A 22,303-nucleotide genomic window follows, 5' to 3' on the forward strand; every position below is an offset into this window, starting at 1 on the left:
CTGTCTCTGTAGACATTTGGTATTTGCAATATGAAATTGTAGATATTAACATCCAATTACATAGTAAAGCATTTCTGAGTCGGATTCTTGTTCTTTCAATCCAATTAAAAGTAATAGAAAGATAAACAAAATATCTTCAAATGGAAATGTATGCGATTCTGTTGTAATGATTCACAATAGTTGTAAATTAATTTTGAAATTGCCTGAAGGGGCTTAAGTGACTTAAATGGTTTTGTTGAGTCTCCCTCTATTGTTCTTTCCCCCTTGTCGGTGTGAATCCTTCTGCAGGAATGAAGATTTTGGGCTGTAATGTCAGTTGTGGCTGTAACGCATGGCTTGCTCTCCTTTTACAGGCAATGAAGAGAAAAGGGCTGTGGAGGATTATTAAGTTGCGATTATCTAGCAGACACGGAACCGAACAGGTAATAGGGATCAGCTTCATTAATTCAGTTCCAGCGGGTGGAGCTCAATTTGATTTGAGAATCATTGGTGAAAGAAGGAAAGTAAATAAAAGATTACAAAGAGGAGAACTGCAAAGTTCATATTTATAATTAACTGTATTTCTTACTCTAAAGAAAGTAAAGAAAAATAGGTAACGCTGAGAAGGAGAAATCTCATTTCTTCTCAGTATAAAATTGTTGGTGTAACTATTGATATCAAGTGATTCAGCTTTCTGTGTGCCGACGGCACTGGTTCCTCGTGAGGTGATAGACTGAAAACTCAGCGCACAAAATGGCCCCTTGAACTAACAAACTAACTAAAATGGCCTCTCTAACTAGCTAAATTGGCTTGGACTAATGAACTAACTAAAATGGCTTCTGTAACTAAAATGCCCTCTCGAACTAATTATATATCTTTATATATGTATATTTAAAGCATGCTTGCCTACTTTCGCCACGTTCTATCCGGGAGAGGGGCGGGGCATGGCCAAACGCGTCATTTTGGCCCCACCCCCGTGACGGAAATGCTGTTTTGCCGTGGTGGAGGCGGGGCCAAAATGACGCGACTCACCGCAAATCGAGTCATTTTGGGAAGGCAGCAGCGGGATGCGGGAGACTTGCCAGCTCTCCCGGGAGCCCGTGAGACCGTGAGACCGACCTGAATTTCGGGAGTCTCCCGGACATTACGGGAAAGTTGGCATGTATGACTTAAAGAGAAAACAGAAGGGCTAAACTTAGTATAGTAAACAGACACATTGACCTAACCTAGTGATTCTACTTAGAGCCGCGTACCAAAATAACAAAGTAATAAAATATATAGCTTATCTGGATAGTAAGGGCTCTGGATGTCCTCTTCAATAACCCATAGAAGATGTAATATTCCAGAATATCGGGATGCTGTGCAGCTCATTTGAAAGCAGGATATATCAAAGTGTATCATATTTCTACACATGATAACTTATTAAAGGTAAGTTTATGTGCGTACCAAAACCTATCATTCCAATAGGGCCTATAGCAACACTTTAATTCTTGAAGTGTCAAATGCCAGATTTCAATTTTAAAAATAAATTTTTAATATCCACATAAAACGTGTTAATTTTTATTTTAACATTCAGTAAAAAAAAAGCAGGGCTTATCTGCAGAGATTCCTTAGTGACGTTGTTAGAAGCAGGGAAATTGGCTAAAAAGGTGGATCCCAAACGCGCGGTGTAGAATTGCAGCCTCCAGATACAGGTAAGTCCCTGATGTAGAACCTACGCGTTTCGTCTATGTGACTTCCTCACGGAATGTGGTGAAAAGTCATAGAATGCAGCAGTACAGATAGTGCATCATAGATATTCATAAGCAGCAATCAGTCACATTCAAGATGCATATAACACTTTCTTAGGATGTTCAAGGAATGACATCACTTCCGCCCACAGATGAATGGAAGATGACGGAACCTATAAAGATTAAAAATTACTTTTTGATGCTCATTTTGGTGAATGCTATTTATATGCAAAGAGTCTCTTTCCTGGCTGTGTGATCAGGACTGTTAATATGTTATTGTCTTACAGCCATTTAGCAGATATGTTGACTCATCCGTAAATGAACAGTGTATGTTGTACGTATCTGGAGCCTGGTCACAATACCATCATATAAGTGAGCTAGGTAACTGCTTTGTGTTGGAGCCTGGCTGCTTCATGTACCAGCTCTTCTGTCGGTAATCAGTGTTAATGGAACAATTTACCAAAGCAGATGCATTTCCCTGGATGCTGAAGACAGAACGTATGAGATGTGTTGGATGCAGCGGTATAACCCTCGTCTGGGGCATTTGTTATTAAATTATTAATATATTTGAATTTAGTAGCCTGATTGGTGGGCTCCAGGGAAGTCCATTAAACAGATAGCTAGCCTGGTTTATAGCCAGGACAAGCTGCACATTCAAGACTGTTTGTATACAAACGACTAGATTAAATAGATTGGAAATAAATATTAATCGCCTCTCTCTTTGCTGCAAACATTAGCACTGTAAGATAACACTATATAGGTTCATTTTACGTACATTCATTTTCTAAGACTCTCACTCTGCAACTTTGAAAACAATGTGTCATAACTGTTCTTTACTTACATGTCACTTGTATGCGTTTCATATACTACAGTTGTACGTTATTACTGTGTCTGCTACCTGTTGTGTTTTCAGTATTTCAGGCCCTGTCTCCTCCCCTAATTACATCATTCACAAAATCATGCCCCCAAGCTGTTGTATTGTGAGAGGATTATTATCATCATCATCATCTATTTATATAGCCCCACTAATTCCGCAGCGCTGTACAGAGAACTCACTCACATCAGTCCCTGCCCCATTGGAGCTTACAGTCTAAATTCCCTAATATAGACAGAGAGGGAGAAACCAGAGCACCCGGAGGAAACCCACGCAAACACAGCGAGAACATACAAACTCTACACAGATAAGGCCATGGACGGGAATCAAACTCATGACCCCAGTGCTGTGAGGCAGAAGGGCTAACCACTTAGCCACTGTGCTACCCATAGGATTATCACGCATGAATAAGATTGGCAGCAGGTAATGGGATTATCATCATCATCATCATCATCACCTGCCCCATTGGAGTTTACAGTCTAAATTCCCTAGCATACACATACAGACACAGACAGTCTAGCGCCAATTAACCTACAAGTATGTTTATGGAATATGAGTCAGAAACAAAAAGAATGGCAATCAATGTTCCCAATTGTAAAGCGCTACGGAATTTGCTGGCGCTGTAGAAATAAATGTTGATGATGATGAATCTACTGACGGGGAGACTTAGTAGCACATTCTAGTATAATAAAATAATCCTATGGCCTTAATATTAAACTTCCATCTCTAATCATTTCCATTAGACAAATACAAGGGGAACATTTGTAAATTACATGTGTCTGCTAGAATGTTATATTACGTTGTATTTCAATAGCTGTACTGTAGTTTAACAGAATTTTTATTATTATTTTCGATTGAACAGATTAAAGTAATTGCTAATTCCAAAGTTGTTTTATTTAGGAGGGTTGTGAATTGGAAATCTTGCAGTTCATGTTTGACAGGCTACGTTTAATGAATTTAACTCTTTAAGTTTTAGGCTTTCCGAAGCTTGACATGATCATGTGTTTTTGTGTTATAGCTGATGATTGTGATACTTGCCCTCATTCATATCGTCCACATTTCTAGCAAGCTGAGTTGAGTCTATGGCTATTTCTGATAGGATTTACACATTACAGGGGTATTTATGAAAACTGGTGCACAGGAAATATGTTGTCGCCCATGGCAACTTATCAGATTGTGTTATTCTACTAATGTAGTTTAGAGAATGCAAGTTAAAACAGCAACCACGCATAGCAGGATTATTTTTCACTTTTACTTTAAATAGGAAGTTAAGTACATTTTTCAAGCATGTATCTGAAGGTCATTTTTCTTGGTTTTACTTCTACAAATCATTTTCCTTTTCAAAATCTCCTTGGTGGTTGTAAACATATGGATGCCAGTTACACAGGCTCACAGCTGTCAACATGTCATGCGATTTTAGAGGGGCGGGGGGAGGGGGTTTACAGTACACAGAGCTCTCCGGGACATTCCAATGCCTCTTTGCTCACAGCTAATCATGTGCTATGTGACTGTGGTCGCCATGGTAGTCACATGACACTGTAATCTGCCACAGTGATTTATGTTAAAGAAATCACACCTCATTTTTTTTCATGGCGTTGCTGCTTTAACATCTCATTCATGTGGGCAACAGTTTTCATAAATGTTTGAGGATTTGTTAAAGGTTTGTATTGCAGTGAGTTCTGTTAACATTTGTGTAGTGAGTGTTCTGACACTTGCTGTTGGTTGGTCTTGTCCTATAAATTTTCTTACAGGTTTCTTAGCTTTCTGAACATTGAAACTTCTGATACGATTGTCATTTTTTAGCCAGATGAAAAAATGAGTGCCGTAGGCACTGACATAACAGTGAAATATACCTGGAAAGTTAATGGTTTCCTTAAAATATTTACTAATATTGCCCTTTCCTGTTACATCTCCATGTACTCCTTTGTAGTCTGCCCCAGGTCTCATCATTTGTACGGTTCTATGGCCAGACAACAAGTGTCCCCTTGTACTCTGATTCATGTCAACTGTGTTGAACAGTTTCAATGCGTTCATGGACAGAGTTAATCTCTCTACTTCCAATTTTTAGAAAGATCCTCTCCAGGACTTATTGCAGTATTCTTCACCTGCAATATTTAGAATATACTTCTATCACGGCAGCACTGCTAAGTTTTTAAAATCCCTATGTTTAGCACTTATTTTATATTTAAAGAAAATAGTAGGTTGATGTGATTGAAAAGCTAAAATGTTTTTATTGGACTGAAGTAAATCAAGCATAGTATTGTTTCAAAGTGCAAATGGCAGTGCAATTATTATTCATCCATGCTTCCAAGGCTTAATGCGATTATACAAGTGATCTGGAAAGATATGAGGCATGGGTTATTGTCGGTCTGGACATGATGGGCAGTGGACGGCATGGACAGCCTTATCTTGCCGTCTTGACCATTTAGATCAGCTTGATTGGCAGTTCCCCCTGACTGACCGCAACCTGGCTGTAGACCTTTTATGATGAACCAGGGACATGGTAACGCTGCCAGTTCTCTGCTCTACATTAACTCTGTAACTGACCAGACATGCCACATGTAGGCGAGATACTTGTTACATGAATAATTCATAAGGCAAAGTGACTCTTTCACAGCTTTACAAGATTGCAACATGCACATTAAAGAATATGCATTTCGCACAGAATGGCCTTAGCTAAGAGCTACACCAGATGCATAAAGAAAATGGCAGGTTATTATTGTTATTTTTCCTTTGTATTGTGCATCAAATTTTGCCCAAAAGCTTTTACGGCCTATAATGACTCTTACAAAGATATTCCTATTAAACGCCCGTACCAGTGTCTGCATTTGTAGATGTGTCTGTATGTATCCCATTCCCTTATTTGAGTATTGGTGTGTGTATACACGTGTGTGTGCGCATACGTGTGTGTGCGTATACGTGTGTGTGCGTATACGTGTGTGTGCGTATACGTGTGTGTGTGCATACGTGCGTGTGTATATTGAAACGCAAGCTTGCTTCTGTTTATAGTAATGTCATTATTTCTCTTTGACTCTTTTGGAATATAGGAAGGATTGGTGTCTTTATATCACAGACATCCGCTCTCTGCATTACAGCTTTCCCCATTCCCACTCCTGATTTTCAGAGAAAAAAAGAAACCTCCTGTTTTTTTTTGTCTGCTGGAATCTTTAAACGGAATTTAATCTTAAATGATCTATATTTAATATTTGTTGCAGAATTCTGTAGGCTGCTAGGGGATAATGCCTAGCCCCAATCACCTCCCACCATTCCTTTAGTGCTGAGGTCACCATGATTGACAGTTTCTGTGCTTCTGCTGGTAACAGGGCTGGAACTGCCAATCAAACTGTTGTAACAAACCAAGAACCATTGCCAGTCTGGGAACAGATGGGAATAGTATATTCTATATATCTCGCATTGGCAAAACCTATTCCTCCTTGTGCATGTTGGGAGCTGATATTAAAATGTAATATAATGAGGATGTGCATGTAATGTGGAATGTTTATTTCCTAGAACTGCAAATCGGATTCATTGGATGTGTGTGAATTTTTTTCTAAATGTGTTTTACATGTTTGCCACCCAACAGCAAGCATTCAGTAGCTTTAATGAACCCTAAAAAGTCACATTATTTCACATCCCGAAAAATAAAAAGCCGTCCTAGCCCACACGTATCATTTTGTATAGCTTATTAATTCCCTGCAGAGGAGAGCAATTTTATTTTTTGTTGCTTTTTTAACATTTTTCATATCCCTTTTTATCACCTTGTAGATATGATGTAGAAAGCTTTTATAGTGACAAAGGGTTTGGATGTTGCAATGCATTTTTTGCTTTAGAGATAAAAAAACTTCACAGTAGATGAAAGAAAAAAAAAAATGTCCTATCATCTTGGAAGAAAATACATATTGTGCCAGCAATTTGCTGGTAAAGTGCAGTAAATGTTTATCGTCCAGTAACGTTTCACACAAATGTGTTTATCAAACCAAATTGTACAAAAAACCCCAGTATGTTTATCGTCTCCTGCTCTGTCTCGTAATACTTTATTTATCTTTTTCCCTTTCATCACTGTATAGTCCTGTTCTTGTTACTTTGTCATTGCGTTTTTGTAATAGGATACGTCTCTATCAAATTCAAACTTTAACTTTCCCTGTTACTAATGATACTTTGTAGAGAATTTCTAGGTCATACTCGCCTGCTTCCCGGAGGGGCAGTGAATTGCAGGTGTGGGTCGGGACAAGTGCTATGATTCGTGTTATTTTGGCCCCATCCCCTGAGGTGAAATGACATGGACATATCATTTTGTCTTGGGGTTGGGGCCAAACGCATCACCGATGCAGAATATGGGAGAATGGATGGTATCCTGGGAGTCCTGGAGACCTAGCCAGAATTCCAGAGTGGGCAAGTATGTCTTCATATTGAAATGACATCCCCTATGAAGCGTTGACATGCGTAAAAGCTAAATGGAACACCTAGTGTTCAAAAAAGAATGTCCTAATTTGTTACAATGTATCAATAAAAAAAAAAAAAAGATTGAGGGCTAGATTTACTAAACTGCGGGTTTGAAAAAGTGGAGATGTTGCCTATAGCAACCAATCAGATTCTAGCTGTCGTTTTGTAGAATGCACTAAATAAATGATAGCTAGAATCTGATTGGTTGCTATAGGCAACACCTCCACTTTTCCAAACCCGCAGTTTAGTAAGTATACCCCCAAGTGTTTGTCACTTCTACTGAAAGTTGTACTATTTGTAATACTTCTGCCACTGATCATCTGGTTTCACTCACAGGATGGTATTTTTAAGATGAGTTTTTCTCCGGATGGGAAGCTGCTGGCCGCAGTGCATTTCTCTGGCAAGCTGTCTGTCTGGGAGGTGCCATCGCTAAGACTGCAGGGGGAGTGGCCTCAGAGCGAGCAGGTATGTGCTTTCTGCTTCCTTGTAGAAGTACACCAAGGTGTGAGAGGTGCGCTTATGGAAATATTAAGTTGAATGTTACTGATAATTTCTTTAAGGTCACTCTATTGCATAAATGTGTTCATTCAACAAACGGTGTAATATATTAAAATTGCTTTAAATTCAATGGCTTGATAATAAGTTGAGACCAGAGTTGCCATTTGTCAGATTGAAAAGACGCAGATGTGAGTGCCAAAAACCAAACCCAAAATGTGCCTGATTCCTTCTAACAAAAGCCCTAAGCACGCCCATACTATGTATTTTTTTTTATTATTGGTTATCAAATAATCATTAATGGTTAAAGTGACCCAATCTCCTAGATCGGTGTTGGCTAACCTGTGACACGCCAGGTGTTGTAAAACTTCAAGTCCCAGCATATCCTTCCAGCAATGAGCTTCTATATATTGACAAAGCATGCTGGGACTTGTAGTTTCACAACACCTGGAGTGTTTCAAGTTATCCAACACTGCCCTAAACCATTGACAAATTGTGGTTGTGAATATCTGCTGGGGACTCAGATCTGTTTCTGGGGTCCTCTGATTGTTCTATATGTAATACATGTTATAGGGAAAGGTCTATTTTGGGGTCTGAATACAATGGCACACTAGTTAGATATAAATCTGTTTTGTACTTCTGCCCTATACACAGAGGTGACGACTATTTTATGGGCTGATCAATTCATTAGAAACCAGTGACACTACTAAAGGACATCACGTTTTTGGTCTAGTAAGGGGACTAGCACATATTTCATATGTTTAATAGTTAATGGAGGAGCCACAGACCATGAGATGAGCAGGATGTAGAGGAGGAGACATGTTGGAGGAAGTCATGTGGAAAGATGATGACATAATTGCGTTAGGATGTGATTGGCGCTCACAATGGATGAGAGATAAGATGACGGAACACTTATTAAATTGTCTAGCAGAAGGATTCCTATGAATCACTTAACCAATTGGTTTTTTTTGTACCCACATCCTGATATCTGTCTGTTAATTACCATTCTATCTCCCTTTAATTCTTACATCATATTTGTACCCTGAAAGAGTCCTTGCTTTGTCCTTTATTGTGGGATTTGTAGAACACCAGGGACATGACTTCAGTGATTATATTACTATTATTATTGTATGATATTGCCTGTGATGATCTAGGGTTTGCAGACATCATCCCATTATCTAATATATATTTTAGAAAGATGCTTGTGACTTTTATTTAACCTACCTTGCCCTTACTTTTAATCAGTTTCAATTACTCTTTTACTCATTACTTAGCATCTCTAGGATCCGTGATACCGCTCTTTAGGGTTCTTCTTCAGGATACATTTTATCCGTAATGCAGGCGCGCGGTGTCTTTTATCCGTAATGCAGGCGCGGGTTCTTCTATTCCAGGGGTCAGGGAACGTTTTACCTTTTACCCCCAAATATATTTAAATGGGCCGACGTTTCCCCCTTGATTTGAAAGGAAGGAAATCATATATTATTAATTATTGGAATTTTATGTTATTGAATCTACCGTATATACTCGAGCATAAGTCGACCCGAATATAAGCCGAGGCACCTAATTTTACCACAAAAAAGTGGGAAAACTTATTGACTCGAGTATAAGCCTAGGGTGGGAAATGCAGCAGCTACTGGTAAGTTTCAAAAATAAAAATATTGGGGGGTGGCTTCTATGCATTAGATAAATACATATACAGCTATTATTACCTAATGAGGGGAGACAGAGAGATTGATTAACCTACTAGTATGTTGCCACAGGGAAGAGAAAAAAATAATTATTCCTTTACAGCACTGGCTAACCAGTCAGTAAGTTCTAGCACGTCAGTGTTACTACAAACTACTGTACATCTCCCTGACCTGCAGCTACATTACATTTTCTCTTTTGGACTGAAAACTATTCTGGTGTGTACAGAGCAAAGGAAAGATTAGAAAGCTATAACTGTTTAAGATTTAGTTTTGCACTTTATATAAAGTAATATTATACATTTTGCACATTCCAGCCTCCCTACAGCCACTGCAAGCGCAAAGATTGTTGCAAAAAAAAATAAAAATGTTTCAAGAAATGAAAACATTCAGCAATCAATAGAGCCCACACATCAGAAGGAATAGCAGTGACAATGAAAATGTCCATATTTAAATATAAATGGACTTCTGTGGTTGAAACCTATGCAGATATGATGAAGTGTTCAGCAGACATGATTCATTTATTTAAGTGTCCTGTTTGAAAGCCAGACAAGAGATTTTCAACGGGCAAGAATAGATTTACCAGATACTTGTGTGTGTTTGCCGAGCACTACCTATCATGGCAGACTAAATGGATGTTGGAGAACATTGTTACTTGTGTCATATCTGCCAGAAACATGCCAATGAAAATCCCTCCTTGATGTGTACATGGCTGGAACACGCGTCTACTAATCGTACTGGGTCATGAATGTCACCCTATAGTGCTCACTCAAAGGCTCACTCAGTCTAGTCTGACAAATCCATAACAGTTATTAATCTTCAGTACAATATATTAGGAATGTTCAGCCTTTTACTTACTTACCTGGTCTCCGGTCCCTCAGCTCTTTACTTCCGCAGTGGAACGCATGTGCGTTCCAATGACAGGAAGTTCGGCATTTGGAACGCAAACTTGCGTTCCAAATGCCGAACTTCCTGTCATTGGAACGCACATGCGTTCCACTGCGGAAGTAAAGAGCTGAGGGACCGGAGACCAGGTAAGTTCACTCGTGTATAAGCCGAGGGGGGACTTTTTCAGCATAAAAAATGTGCTGAAAAAGTCGGCTTATACACGAGTATATACGGTATTTAAAATTTATTTGAAAGCTTGAACTTCAAAAATTCAGGTTTTGGAGAAATGATGTTGCTTAATTTTTGATACGAGAGCATCAATATTGGGGTATTTTGATGTCGGAGCACTTTGGATACAGTCTTCAGCATCCAATCAATTTCTCTGCTTTATTTTTATGTTCGTTAGAGTGGAAAATCCTTGTTCACAATGGTAGGTTGTTGCAAAAGGCAGCAACTTTTTGACTGCCTCCTCATGTGCAATTTTGATGCCTTTGCAGCTGTTGACATCCAAAAATATGACAAATCTGCTTTGTTTTCAAATGCAATACGTGCTTCATTATTACATCGAAGCTCAAGAAGTGCCTCTGCCAACCCTTGAGGCTCTTCAGGTACAACAGCAATTTCACATTTAAAGGGATCTACAATCCAACTGACAGCATGTGAATCGGCAGCATTACCCCCAGGAATTTCATTTTTACCCCATTTGGGGTAATTTACCCCTGTTCCCTGACCACTGTTCTATTCAGAATTATTGGAACTTTGTTTTTGTATAAAGAGATGTCATCAGTTCCAGCACCATACTTAAAAATATACAAAAATTAAATATAAAATGACCTGTTATTGTAGTTTCTCCGTGATACCACTGGCTTTCCCCACCTTGTTAAAGCTCTCCTCACCATTACTGTAGAAATAAATGGTCTGTGATGATGTATTTGTGTTAGACATAATAACTGAACAACAAGCATTTACCTCCTTTCCCCTACTTGTTTTTTGGAAGCATCTGGTTTGCAGGTAAAACATCCCATACCTGTAATCACATTCCCCCGCCCCCAGAATCAAATATCTCATTCTCTTATTACCAGTGCTTTCTGAAGCAGTACTGCAGAGGTATTGTCACAATGAAATGTCCCACATGAACCAGTTACATATAGCCAGTTTTGTTTTTAATGTTTTTATCACTCTGAAATGGGAAAATGTTGGAGGGTGTTGTACACAGAAGCCAGAAACTTCATATAGAGGCGATCCTTCTACAGAAAGAGATAATCTTAGTCAATTTTTCAATGTTAATCTACAGTTATTATATGACTCTTCAGTTTTGTTTTAAAGGACCAATAAACCACAACATGGGAAAAATATGGTGTTGTGTGAAGAAGTAAAGATTCACCTCCCCGCTCAATTACAAACAGCTGAAGCTCTTCCCACATATTTAGGACGGTGTCCAGATGGAATCTCATAGTGGTCAAAGAGCCGACAATGCCGTCATCTGGGTTACTGTGATATCGCCAATCCACACAGTGCACGTCTGCATAGCAGCTCTGCAAAGCTGTCACTCATACACTGTCTGCTCAGTTAGAGAAGCTCCTCCCACCCAACATGGCAGCTGCTGCAGAGGAGTGACAAAAATTGTGGTGGACATACTTAGTGATGTATAATCAATACCGTTGTTTTGTATATTATTCAGCTCCGTAATACACAGCCTTTGATCTATATTAATGTCAAATATTGGCTTCAATCACTCTTTAAGGTTACTTTTAATCTGCAGTGAAAGACAACTTTTACAAAACATTTTTATTCATAAATTTATCTGAGATGAATGCCAAAAATATTTATGTCATTTATAACAGTAATTAGAAAAGTGAAATAATTCTGGCTGTAAAAAAGATTTCAAATATCTCATATCTCTCTCTCTCGTCTCTCTCTCTCGTCTCTCTCGTCTCTCTCTCTCGTCTCTCTCTCTCGTCTCTCTCTCTCGTCTCTCTCTCTCGTCTCTCTCTCTCGTCTCTCTCTCTCGTCTCTCTCTCTCGTCTCTCTCTCTCGTCTCTCTCTCTCGTCTCTCTGTCTCTGTCTCTCTCTCGTCTCTCTCTCTGTCTCTCTCTCGTCTCTCTGTCTCTCTCTCGTCTCTCTGTCTCTCTCTCGTCTCTCTGTCTGTCTCTCTCTCTCGTCTCTCTGTCTCTCGTCTCTCTGTCTCTCTCTGTCTGTCTCTCTCTCTCGTCTCTCTGTCTCTCGTCTCTCTGTCTCTCTCTCGTCTCTCTGTCTCTCTCTCTGTCTCTCTCTCTGTCTCTCTCTCTCTGTCTCTCTCTCGTCTCTCTGTCTCTCTCTCGTCTCTCTGTCTCTCTCTGTCTCTCTCTCGTCTCTCTGTCTCTCTCTCGTCTCTCTGTCTCTGTCTCTCTCTCGTCTCTCTCTCTCGTCTCTCTCTCTCTCGTCTCTCTCTCTCGTCTCTCTCTCTCGTCTCTCTCTCTCGTCTCTCTCTCTCGTCTCTCTCTCTCGTCTCTCTCTCTCGTCTCTCTCTCTCTCTCGTCTCTCTCTCTCGTCTCTCTCTCTCGTCTCTCTCTCTCGTCTCTCTCTCTCGTCCCTCTCTCGTCTCTCTCTCGTCTCTCTCGTCTCTCTCTCTGTCTCTGTCTCGTATCTATCTATCTCATATGTATCTATCTCATATGTATCTATCTCATATGTATCTATCTCATATGTATCTATCTCATATCTATCTATCTCATATCTATCTATCTCATATCTGTCTAAGAGAGCATTTTTTGTGATAATTGGTCCTCTGGGTGCACGTTATATTGGTGGCTATGAGTTATTTTTTGTATTCTAGTCTTCAATTTTTCATGCTGTGATTCCACACGTATATCCATCCATCCCTAATTTACATTTAGGTTGACTGTCACATTGATATAGTGCGTTTATATTGCCATGCAGCTGCTTCCCTTAAAAATGCAGGTGAGGCAGAGGGTCTCATATTTCTTTTATATATAAGAAACATAAAATATTTCATAAGAAATTACTACATACTTTCTCAAACTGTATCTCTTTAGATATGTTCTGCTGGCTTATTAATGCAGAGGGTTTCTGTAAGGATTGCAGCAGATCAGTAAAGTTTTAGCAGCACAATAAACTTTAAAAGGTTGTGTTATAATTAGGCGACAAAGGAACAATACCATTTTTGGAAACAAAATAAAAGTAACTTTTCCTGAAGTGTTCAGCTGCATTCTCTGGGGAATTGGATTTCCTGACAAGCCTGTTTATGTGTAATTTGGATATCTGTTTTGTATTCTGTCGGACGGCCGCTTCTGTTCCCTATTCTGTCGGACGGCCGCTTCTGTTCCCTATTCTGTCGGACGGCCGCTTCTGTTCCCTATTCTGTCGGACGGCCGCTTCTGTTCCCTATTCTGTCGGACGGCCGCTTCTGTTCCCTATTCTGTCGGACGGCCGCTTCTGTTCCCTATTTTGTCGGACGGCCGCTTCTGTTCCCTATTCTGTCGGACGGCCGCTTCTGTTCCCTATTCTGTCGGACGGCCGCTTCTGGAGGCGTGGGGGGGCGGCCGAGACTGGAGGCGTGGGGGGGCGGCCGAGACTGGAGGCGTGGGGGGGCGGCCGAGACTGGAGGCTTGGGGGGGCGGCCGAGACTGGAGGCTTGGGGGGGCGGCCGAGACTGGGGGGGGGGGGTGGGGGGGGCGGCCGAGACTGGAGAAAAATTAAAAGTTTGTGAAATACTTGTGTTACAAATATGGTAAAATTAAATGTATTCTTTGTACTTTTAATGTAGTAATTTTCCTTTTCCAACTTATTTCCTCATTTACATTATTATACATTATGATAGGCAGTGAACAATAGTGTCAGTATTTAAAACAGCTATTTTTAAAACAAGGGCTACAATTTATAGAAATGGGTACAAACGGGTACACAAGTTGAAAAAGGTTGGGAACCACTGAGCTAAGCTAAACCTTGTCACCCTTTCATACAGAGACTGAATTGTTTCTGGTATTTTTATGCTAATGGCCACATAATGTATTTGTTTTCTCTGTGCTTTTATAGTGCGCTAGTTGGTACTGCACATGCTCAGATATAAAAGCACTTGTACGCATCTTATACATGCTGTTCCTTATGACCGGCGAGGTGGGATGGGGGAGGCCAGGTACAGTAGGGACGTGTTTTCACAAATTCACCTGCTTCAGACCTGGATACAGACTGGTGCAAATGTTCATGCTGATGGTGATCATCTCGGCATATACACGTAATTGTCTGTTTTTGTGTGAATGTATTTTACGTCTGTGTTTTGAACGCAAATACTTTCGAATTCCGCATCAGGCCCTTAGATCGCTGCATTTGGCCCACAGGTGAATAACTCTTTCTCTCTCTCCAGTATTTCTCCCAACAGTCTTTATTTGTAAATCGGGAAACTTTAGGCCACTCCCCGATCTGCCTAGACCATCCCCCACATGTCTTTAATGCAGCTGTAAATGGTAATACACCTATTTTGTCACTCAAAGCGGAACAGTCGCATGAAAAATAGGACTGTTATGGGTATGCTTGCAGTTCTGTATTCATATTTAAAGTGTTTATTAAGTACATAAAGATGTGTTTCCTGCCTTTTGGTTTAACAGGTTCAGCCCATTTGTGTCACATGACGTTTTAATTACATTATAGAACTATCTTAAGTCAATTAAGACAAAGATCTTATGATAGGGTCACCTCACATATAAAATTATAAGAATAGTTCCACAATAGGCTCAGTATATGGCATGTCTCCTAACTGCTTAAGTGATCTTACGTTTTAGGTTTAATATAACTGCTTAACAGTAGTTTTAGCGCATGGGCTAAAATCACCATAGAATAGTTTGGTCTTTACAGTGTCTCATTGTTCATGGGCTTGAAAATACGTATTGTTCCATGTTACATATATGTGGCCCTTCTTCAACCTTGGATAACACTGGTTTGATCACATGTGAAGAAATGTGGAGGACAGATAATACAAATGTTTTGTATGTAAGCCCCCTAATCCTCTCATTACCCATAATTACTTCCGTGCTTTGTTGCCTCACAGACTTTTCATCATGTAGGTATGATAAGACAGGCGCACAGTCATATTTGAAATGGAGATAAATTAATGCGTTTCTCCTCTTTTTCATTAGGATTAAATCAAGTGTAGCTACAAGATGCCGAGTACTGAGCAAAGCAATTTAACAAAAGATCTTCAGATAAAAAAAAAAACCTCTCTCTAAAATGATAGTTTGTTTTCCATTTTATTTCACTATTTAATACAATCTCTTGTTTTTTTATTCTTATTGATAGTTTAGTTTAATTCAAATTAAACAGCAAAAACAAGAATCAAAGCAAACGCATCAACCAATTATTCATTTGAATCCCAAAAAATGTAACAATCTGTACACTGTGATATCACTTATAATAAAGTGGCACCATATAATATCAAGAGGGTGTCAGATTGTCATCATCATTTGTCAGATAGGTTCAGACCCGGCTAGGCCTTTGATTGGCCCTTACACTAGTAATCCTGGGGCCACATCCAACCAAGGCCACGCAGACATGTTAAATTAGGAAGAACTCCCTTGTGTATAAAATTTGGATGAATTCTACGTAGGAAAACGGGTCTGATAGGTGGATGTACACCATCAAACTGGACAGGTGGATTGTTTATAAACTATCCAGGTACGAGCAGTGCATTTACATTCTTATAAATAAGTTTTACTAAATTAGATCTGATATATATATATATATATATATATATATATATATATATATATATATATATATATATATATATAGCTAAATGAGGTCTAGACCCAGCCCCCATAATGGGGTTCTCTAATGCTTCTAACTGCTGTGTTCTATTTAATAAGAGAGTTTACATCCATGATTAGAGAAATCACCCATAGAAAGTGTACAGCCTCCTCCTCTCATCTTCAAGCATTGTGCCCACATCCTCTGCCCTTAGAGAAAGAAGGCAGTTTTGTCCCTGCCAGGGCGTTTCTCATATTTTGGCAACCGACTTTATCTGCGACTCCTTTGATAATAATGATTCTAAAGAAGATAGTGAAAGCCGAAACCCCTCAGTCCCGTTGGGTTTGCTCAGCTTACCGCTGTTGTAAGTTTCTATAAACCCACTCGTGAGGTCTGTAATAAGATTGCCTAAACATGGAAACGTTTATAAGTGTAATGAGAACGAGCCTCACAAACGTGTGGGGCGGTGAGAATCCGAGGTCTTGTTATTCTCTAGCACAGGCCTGGCCAAGCTGTGGCTCTCCAGGTTTTCTGAAACTACAAGTCCCAGCATGCTTTGCCAGTAGATGGCTAGCTGATTGCTGGAAGGGCATCGGAAGAGTCACAGTTTGGCCAGGCCTGCTCTATCACGTGGGCATAGTTAGACTTTTCCCTTACCTTTGATGAAGCCTGATATTGTGTTATGTTGTACATCAAGAGATCATGAACCTGCAAACTCCCTTGCAGCTGCCTATCTCCTCTCCCTTCCCCAAATAAAAGAAGCATGGACTGTAGACTCCTGAATGTACAATGAGGGACAATGGCTGGTGCATGCTATAGTACATAAAATGTCTGAGCAACAAATATCATCTTTCTTGCACTAATATGACTACCTGGCATAAGGACTATAGTATGTCTTGTGTCGATTCTAGCTTTTAGTCTTGCTTATAACCTAGATTATGTTGAGTCATAAACCCTGCCACCATACAGTAACTATGAATTCAAGATACTTAAATAAGTTTGACTCCACTACGGGTTAGATTTATGAAAATTTCTAAAAAGGAAAAGTGGAGGTGTTGCCCATAGCAACCAACCCGATTATAGCTATTATTTATCTAGCACGTTCTTAGAAATGATAGCTAGATTCTGATTGGTTGCTATGGGCTACGCCTCTATATTCTCATTTTTATAAGTTTTAGTAAATCTACCCCAGAGTGGTTTTCAGGGGCATCTCTCTGTAAGGACTTTGCTCCAATTTATGTCATCTACACTCCTTGGAGGCAGCCATCTTGTAAGTTGAACCAAGATTCACAAGTATATAGTCCTTGCTAGGTCACAGTGAATTAATAGGCTGATAAATGTTGGTTTAGCTGACACAATAGCTGGATCCAGGTGTTTAATATACTCTGAGAAACTGCTTTTTTATGTAATTTGTGGATACCGGCAGTACCTCAGTGTCTGTCTAATACACATTGGGAATCTAGGATCCAGTTCAGTAACTACTGGGTGCAGCAGAAATATGTCTTTTTAAAATTGTAAGCTCTGTTAAGTCTGAATTAAACTTCATCATTGTAGTTTATAATGTACCAAAAATCTCTGAGAAACCTTATAGTCAGTATAACAGATTGTATCAAAGCCAAGTCATAACGGGCTGAAGCAGATGGTGCACACATGCAGCAGAGGGTAGACCGGGCCCCATGTGTGAGGGCTACCGGATGGTAGCGGGTAGGACCCAGAGGCAGTATCCATTCACAAAAATGGAAATAAAGATATATTCAAATCAGAATAAAATATTGTCCAGCAATGACATCATTTGTTGGATTCCCATCAACTGTGAGCAGAATTCGGTTATAAACTAGTGTCCACTGAATTCCTCCTGGTTTCCATTGACCATTTCCCTCTTCTGTATGTGTGGTATTATATCTGTACCATCACAGACACGTAATTCTTGTTTTTATTTGCAATGTAATCCTATTTGAATGCAATCTAATGCCAAAAAATTACTGAGAAATGTGATTATTCAAGTTTATAAACGTTGCTCACCTATTGTAAGCGGTTGTTTTGCTTAGTGTTTGGGCAGACTGGATGATCATAATTCAGAGATACATGTACTGAGCAAGCTGTATATATCGGAAATATCCTATGTGACAACATCAGCCCGGAAAATGAGCTATGAGAATGGGACTAAGCACATCCTATTGGTCTATCTTACAGGGGAATAGTATTACTATATTGTGTTCTGTGATCAGAGAAGCTCCAACTATGTAAATACCACCGTGCGTTCAGTGAGACATCATCATTTTATGTATAGTAATTGTGTAACGTATACACATCACTTCTGTTTGCAATGGTTAATGGCCAAGCACCGTTCGGCAATCACATCAGAGGCATGCAGTCCTGATCACATCCATTACAGATTGAGTATCCTACGTTGAAATGATGATAAGCTACAGCACAAATGTTCAACAATGTTATAGTTGTCATTTTATGTCTTCCCTCATTTGGTTCTTTTTTTCTTCTTCTCTCTTTTAGCCGGGGTATGATGAGATCAACCCTGATTGGCAGAGCTCTGTGGAGAAAAGGAAGAAAATGAAAGGTAAATTAGAATTGAAGTACTTTGGCTCTTTCTAGAATAGAGTTCTTGAAGCTGTATTGACCCTACAGAAAATTGGATTCTTTTGAAGGATGTGATCATTTTGTGATATTGTTGTACAGACTTTTTTTTTCATGCCAAGCTTATAGACACACAAGTCCGCTCTTCCTTTCTTTCCCCCCCTAACCCATAGTTATCTATTGTGAAACGCTTTGCAATTTGGCCAGTGTTTATCTATCTCCAGATCAATGTGCTTTCTGATTTCTTTGTTTTCTGTTACTAGTGGAGTTATTGTCAAGACGGCTTCCTGCAATTGTAGGAGTAACTAGACCCTAGTGGGGTAGATGGGGGTACTGGAAGGTTTGCTGTAAGCCGCAGATGGGAAGTTGTGTGTACAATGTTCCTATCTGTTGCTTCGTAGCTTACCAATGGTGGTTATTTATTTGGCAGATGCTGGGTGATTCTGTTCCAGACATATTGGGAGCTAAAATAGATTCATAACAGGTGCTCACATCTGGTGGAATCGGTTATACTTGTTCAAGCAGCTGTCGTGTGGCTATAGTACTGACTGGTACCTATATCCGCAGAAAGTTTTATATGGGTGGGTTCGGGAGACATGCCCCAGTTAAGGTGGTAATTGAGGCACCTTGGGATCAGTCTGCACAATATAGCATATAAATACAATATAGACTGAAAAATGGTAGAGACGTGATTTTCCTAATTGCATCAGATAAAAAAAAGAACAATCCAGGGTTTGTTCCTGATCCACCACCGTTATTACAGAACGTCTGGATACAATCACATGCCCTGGGTGTCTGTCACAGGGGCTTCACACATTATTCCCAATATCTTACTAAATTTGTCTGGGCATTTACACTGCCCATACAAGTGGTTTACAGGGTAATGTGCTATTAAGATTTCCCATTGGGGCAGTGTAGGTGGTGTTTGTGCCATTCACTTTAAGGTTATGTTTCTTCTAGTTAAAATAAGTTTATCTACGAAATATTCGTTTTCCAATAGACATAGTTTAGGATCACCTTGGTGTTAATGTAGAAACAAGAGGCCCCACAACCTCCCAAAATTGCTTGGTAGTAGTAGGTTAATTGGCTGCTATCAAATTGACCCTAGACTCTCTCTCTCTGTCTGTGTGTTTGTTATGGAATTTAGACTGTAAGCTCCTAAGGGGCAGGGACTGATGTGAGTGTGTTCTCTGTACAGCGCTGCGGAATTAGTGGCGCTATATAAATAGCTGATGATGTAAGATGCCAGGAATGTTCATCCAGGCTGGAAACACCTATAGCATCTTTTATTAGGTATAAGAAAGTTACATATAGACAGATTGGGGTTAAATAGATGTATACTGAGACCTGTGCTAACCTGTTATTTGCAGATGAAGACTATGGGGTAGATTTATCAAACCTTTTAAAAAAGAAAAGTAGAGGTGTTACCATAACAACCAATCCGATTCTAGCTATCATGTTCTAGAACAGGGGTGGGCAAACCAGTCCTCAAGGGCCAACAACAGTTCATGTTTTTAGGATTTCTGTCTGTAGAAACAGCTAGGATAATTACTGACCCAGCCAAATAGATTAACTCAGCTGTGCATGATTAAAGAAATCCTAAAAACATGAACTGTTGATGGCCCTTGAGGACTGGTTTGCCCACCCCTGTTCTAGAATGTAGTAGATAAGTGATTGGTTGCTATGGGCAACACCTCTACTTTTCATTTTTAGAAGGTTTGATAAATCTACCCCTGTCTCTGAACATTGGGAGATCTACTCCACCATCCCAGGGTTTAGCTCCTTCTATATCTCTAATGCTGGCAAGGGTTTTTAATCTCATAAGCTTGGCATATGGACTAGAAATAGAGTTTGGTAATAGTTTCCCTATCATTGGGCAGTACAGTTCTGATTACCCATCAAGCTTATTATACAGACCATGACTCTGTTATAAATATAGAAGATACTAGGACTATCATTAAACTCCTCCTGCAGCTGTTGAAAACATTTCAGTTGATCAGTGCAACCGATGTGCAAATCCCCCGTGTTATCCCTGCAACTGGCTGAGGTAATGAGGCTACTGAGGAAACCCTGGATGGTCCCATAAAGGAGTCTCCGGAGGCAGCCTATCATACCTGTACGTATTCCTGACAGCCCACCAGATGCCAAGCGCCAATGTATGTATATCCCAGTACAGGGACAGCGCTTTCCAATGTTGTAAAAGGTTGTCACGTAAATAGTGAGATATTAATGTCTCAGAAGATGGGAGGCTTCTCCTCAACCTTTCTTTATATTTAATGTTCTAAAAATGCATAAAGAAAATGGTGATGATTTCACCAATGCAGGGGGGAAAAACACTATTGTCGATATAGGCTGCATCGCTTTCAAGCATAGCGATGTCCCTGTGCTTGTTATACAAGACATGCAATGAGGAGATATATTCATTAATAACATTGACTCTTAGGGGCCTATTCAATTGTCGGCGGAAACGCCGAAAATCCCGCGGTCCGCACACTATTACCGTTATTACGATAATAGTGCGCGGAAAAACATTAATATGGTAATTTTCTCGCTGGATTTCAGCTCGCAGTATTAACGGTAATAGTTTTTCCGTGGCGCGGAAAACAAACATTTGAATATGCCCCTTAGTACATTATATAACATTTTTACATACCAGAAATAGTCTATCAAAAATGTAAATGAAGTACGAATTCAATAACCCATGATACATTATGTTTTAGCCCTATGTCCTTATCCCATAGCTGTGATGGAGACAAGATTTGAATTACGAATGTAATTTCAGCCTGCAGTTCTGTCTGTGACCTGAACTCCTGGTTGCGCTGTTCCACTGCAGCATACGGAGACCGTCAGGACACACTTTGATTTACATGCATACCTATATAGCGTGCTAGGCCTGATGCAGCTCACTATGATCATTGTATATGTCCCTACACTTATTCTGGCTTGTATTTATGACTATACGTTCTGTGTATGACCTGGCTTATAAATACCTGCTGTGTACAATCTTATCAGCTAGTGCACTCTATACCTTTAAGCAATACTTTGCAAAACTATTGCTGTTTATGACCGTAGAATAAGTATATTATTATTCCTGTTGAGATTATGTTCGCTATGCCTGAAAATCTATACAACACAGCAGTGAATCTAGGAAGAACTATGACAATAGCTGCACCCTTTCAGCTTATTTATATAGTAATACCTGGAATTAAACCTAAAACAAGTGACTTCATATATAAAAGCAATTCTCCTGGGTCTACATCATAGATAATATGTATGTACACCTTCCCGTACCTGAGATGGTGCACTGTGAATTTATACTGGCTGGATAGTGAAATGCAGGCTGTTGTATTCTGTTATCAGCCATTTCTGATTAAGAGAGGCACTGTTTGTGTCGCTCTGTAAGCTTACAGACATAAGCCTGCTCTGCATAGGGAAAAAAGCATTTCCACAGTCACCGCTTTATCTCAAATATGTTCATTACTGGAAAGCTCTTGAAATGTTTACATCTATATGTTTGTGAATGTTATTCGTATCTCTGTTATAGAAAGCATCTTGTATTTTATGTTTAGTCGTCCTTTAACAATGGCATCTAAGAGCGCAGCATAAGGTGCATATTAGTAGTCCTTTCAATAGTCTGCATCAGTCTACAGACAAAACGTGTGACGTCTGCTAAACTATCTGATTATATTATACATAAAGGCAACAACATAAATAATGCAACAGTTTGTGCATTTCGGTCATTTTGATCATCCCAGAAGAATTGTTTTACTCTGCTCACACAGTCTGGATGAGCAGAGGTTGTTTAATCCCCTATCCACAAGTAGGTATCCCCCTACTGTACGTCTAGTGCCTTCTACATCAGGTATCTCATACCACTG

General features: G+C 39.7%; 1 protein-coding gene across 2 annotated transcripts in view; it reads left to right on the forward strand.

Moving 5' to 3' along the window:
* NBAS (NBAS subunit of NRZ tethering complex) overlaps nt 1-22,303 on the forward strand; it is a 477,499-nt gene that overhangs the window by 65,030 nt on the left and 390,166 nt on the right. For both annotated transcript variants that reach the window (XM_075201412.1, XM_075201413.1), the window contains exons 11-13: nt 354-422; nt 7,363-7,491; nt 18,345-18,408. In XM_075201412.1, the coding sequence (XP_075057513.1) occupies nt 354-422; nt 7,363-7,491; nt 18,345-18,408 (262 nt within the window). The remainder of the gene's footprint in view (nt 1-353; nt 423-7,362; nt 7,492-18,344; nt 18,409-22,303) is intronic.

Source organism: Mixophyes fleayi, chromosome 3 (assembly GCF_038048845.1).
Source record: "Mixophyes fleayi isolate aMixFle1 chromosome 3, aMixFle1.hap1, whole genome shotgun sequence".
Taxonomy (NCBI): domain Eukaryota; kingdom Metazoa; phylum Chordata; class Amphibia; order Anura; family Limnodynastidae; genus Mixophyes; species Mixophyes fleayi.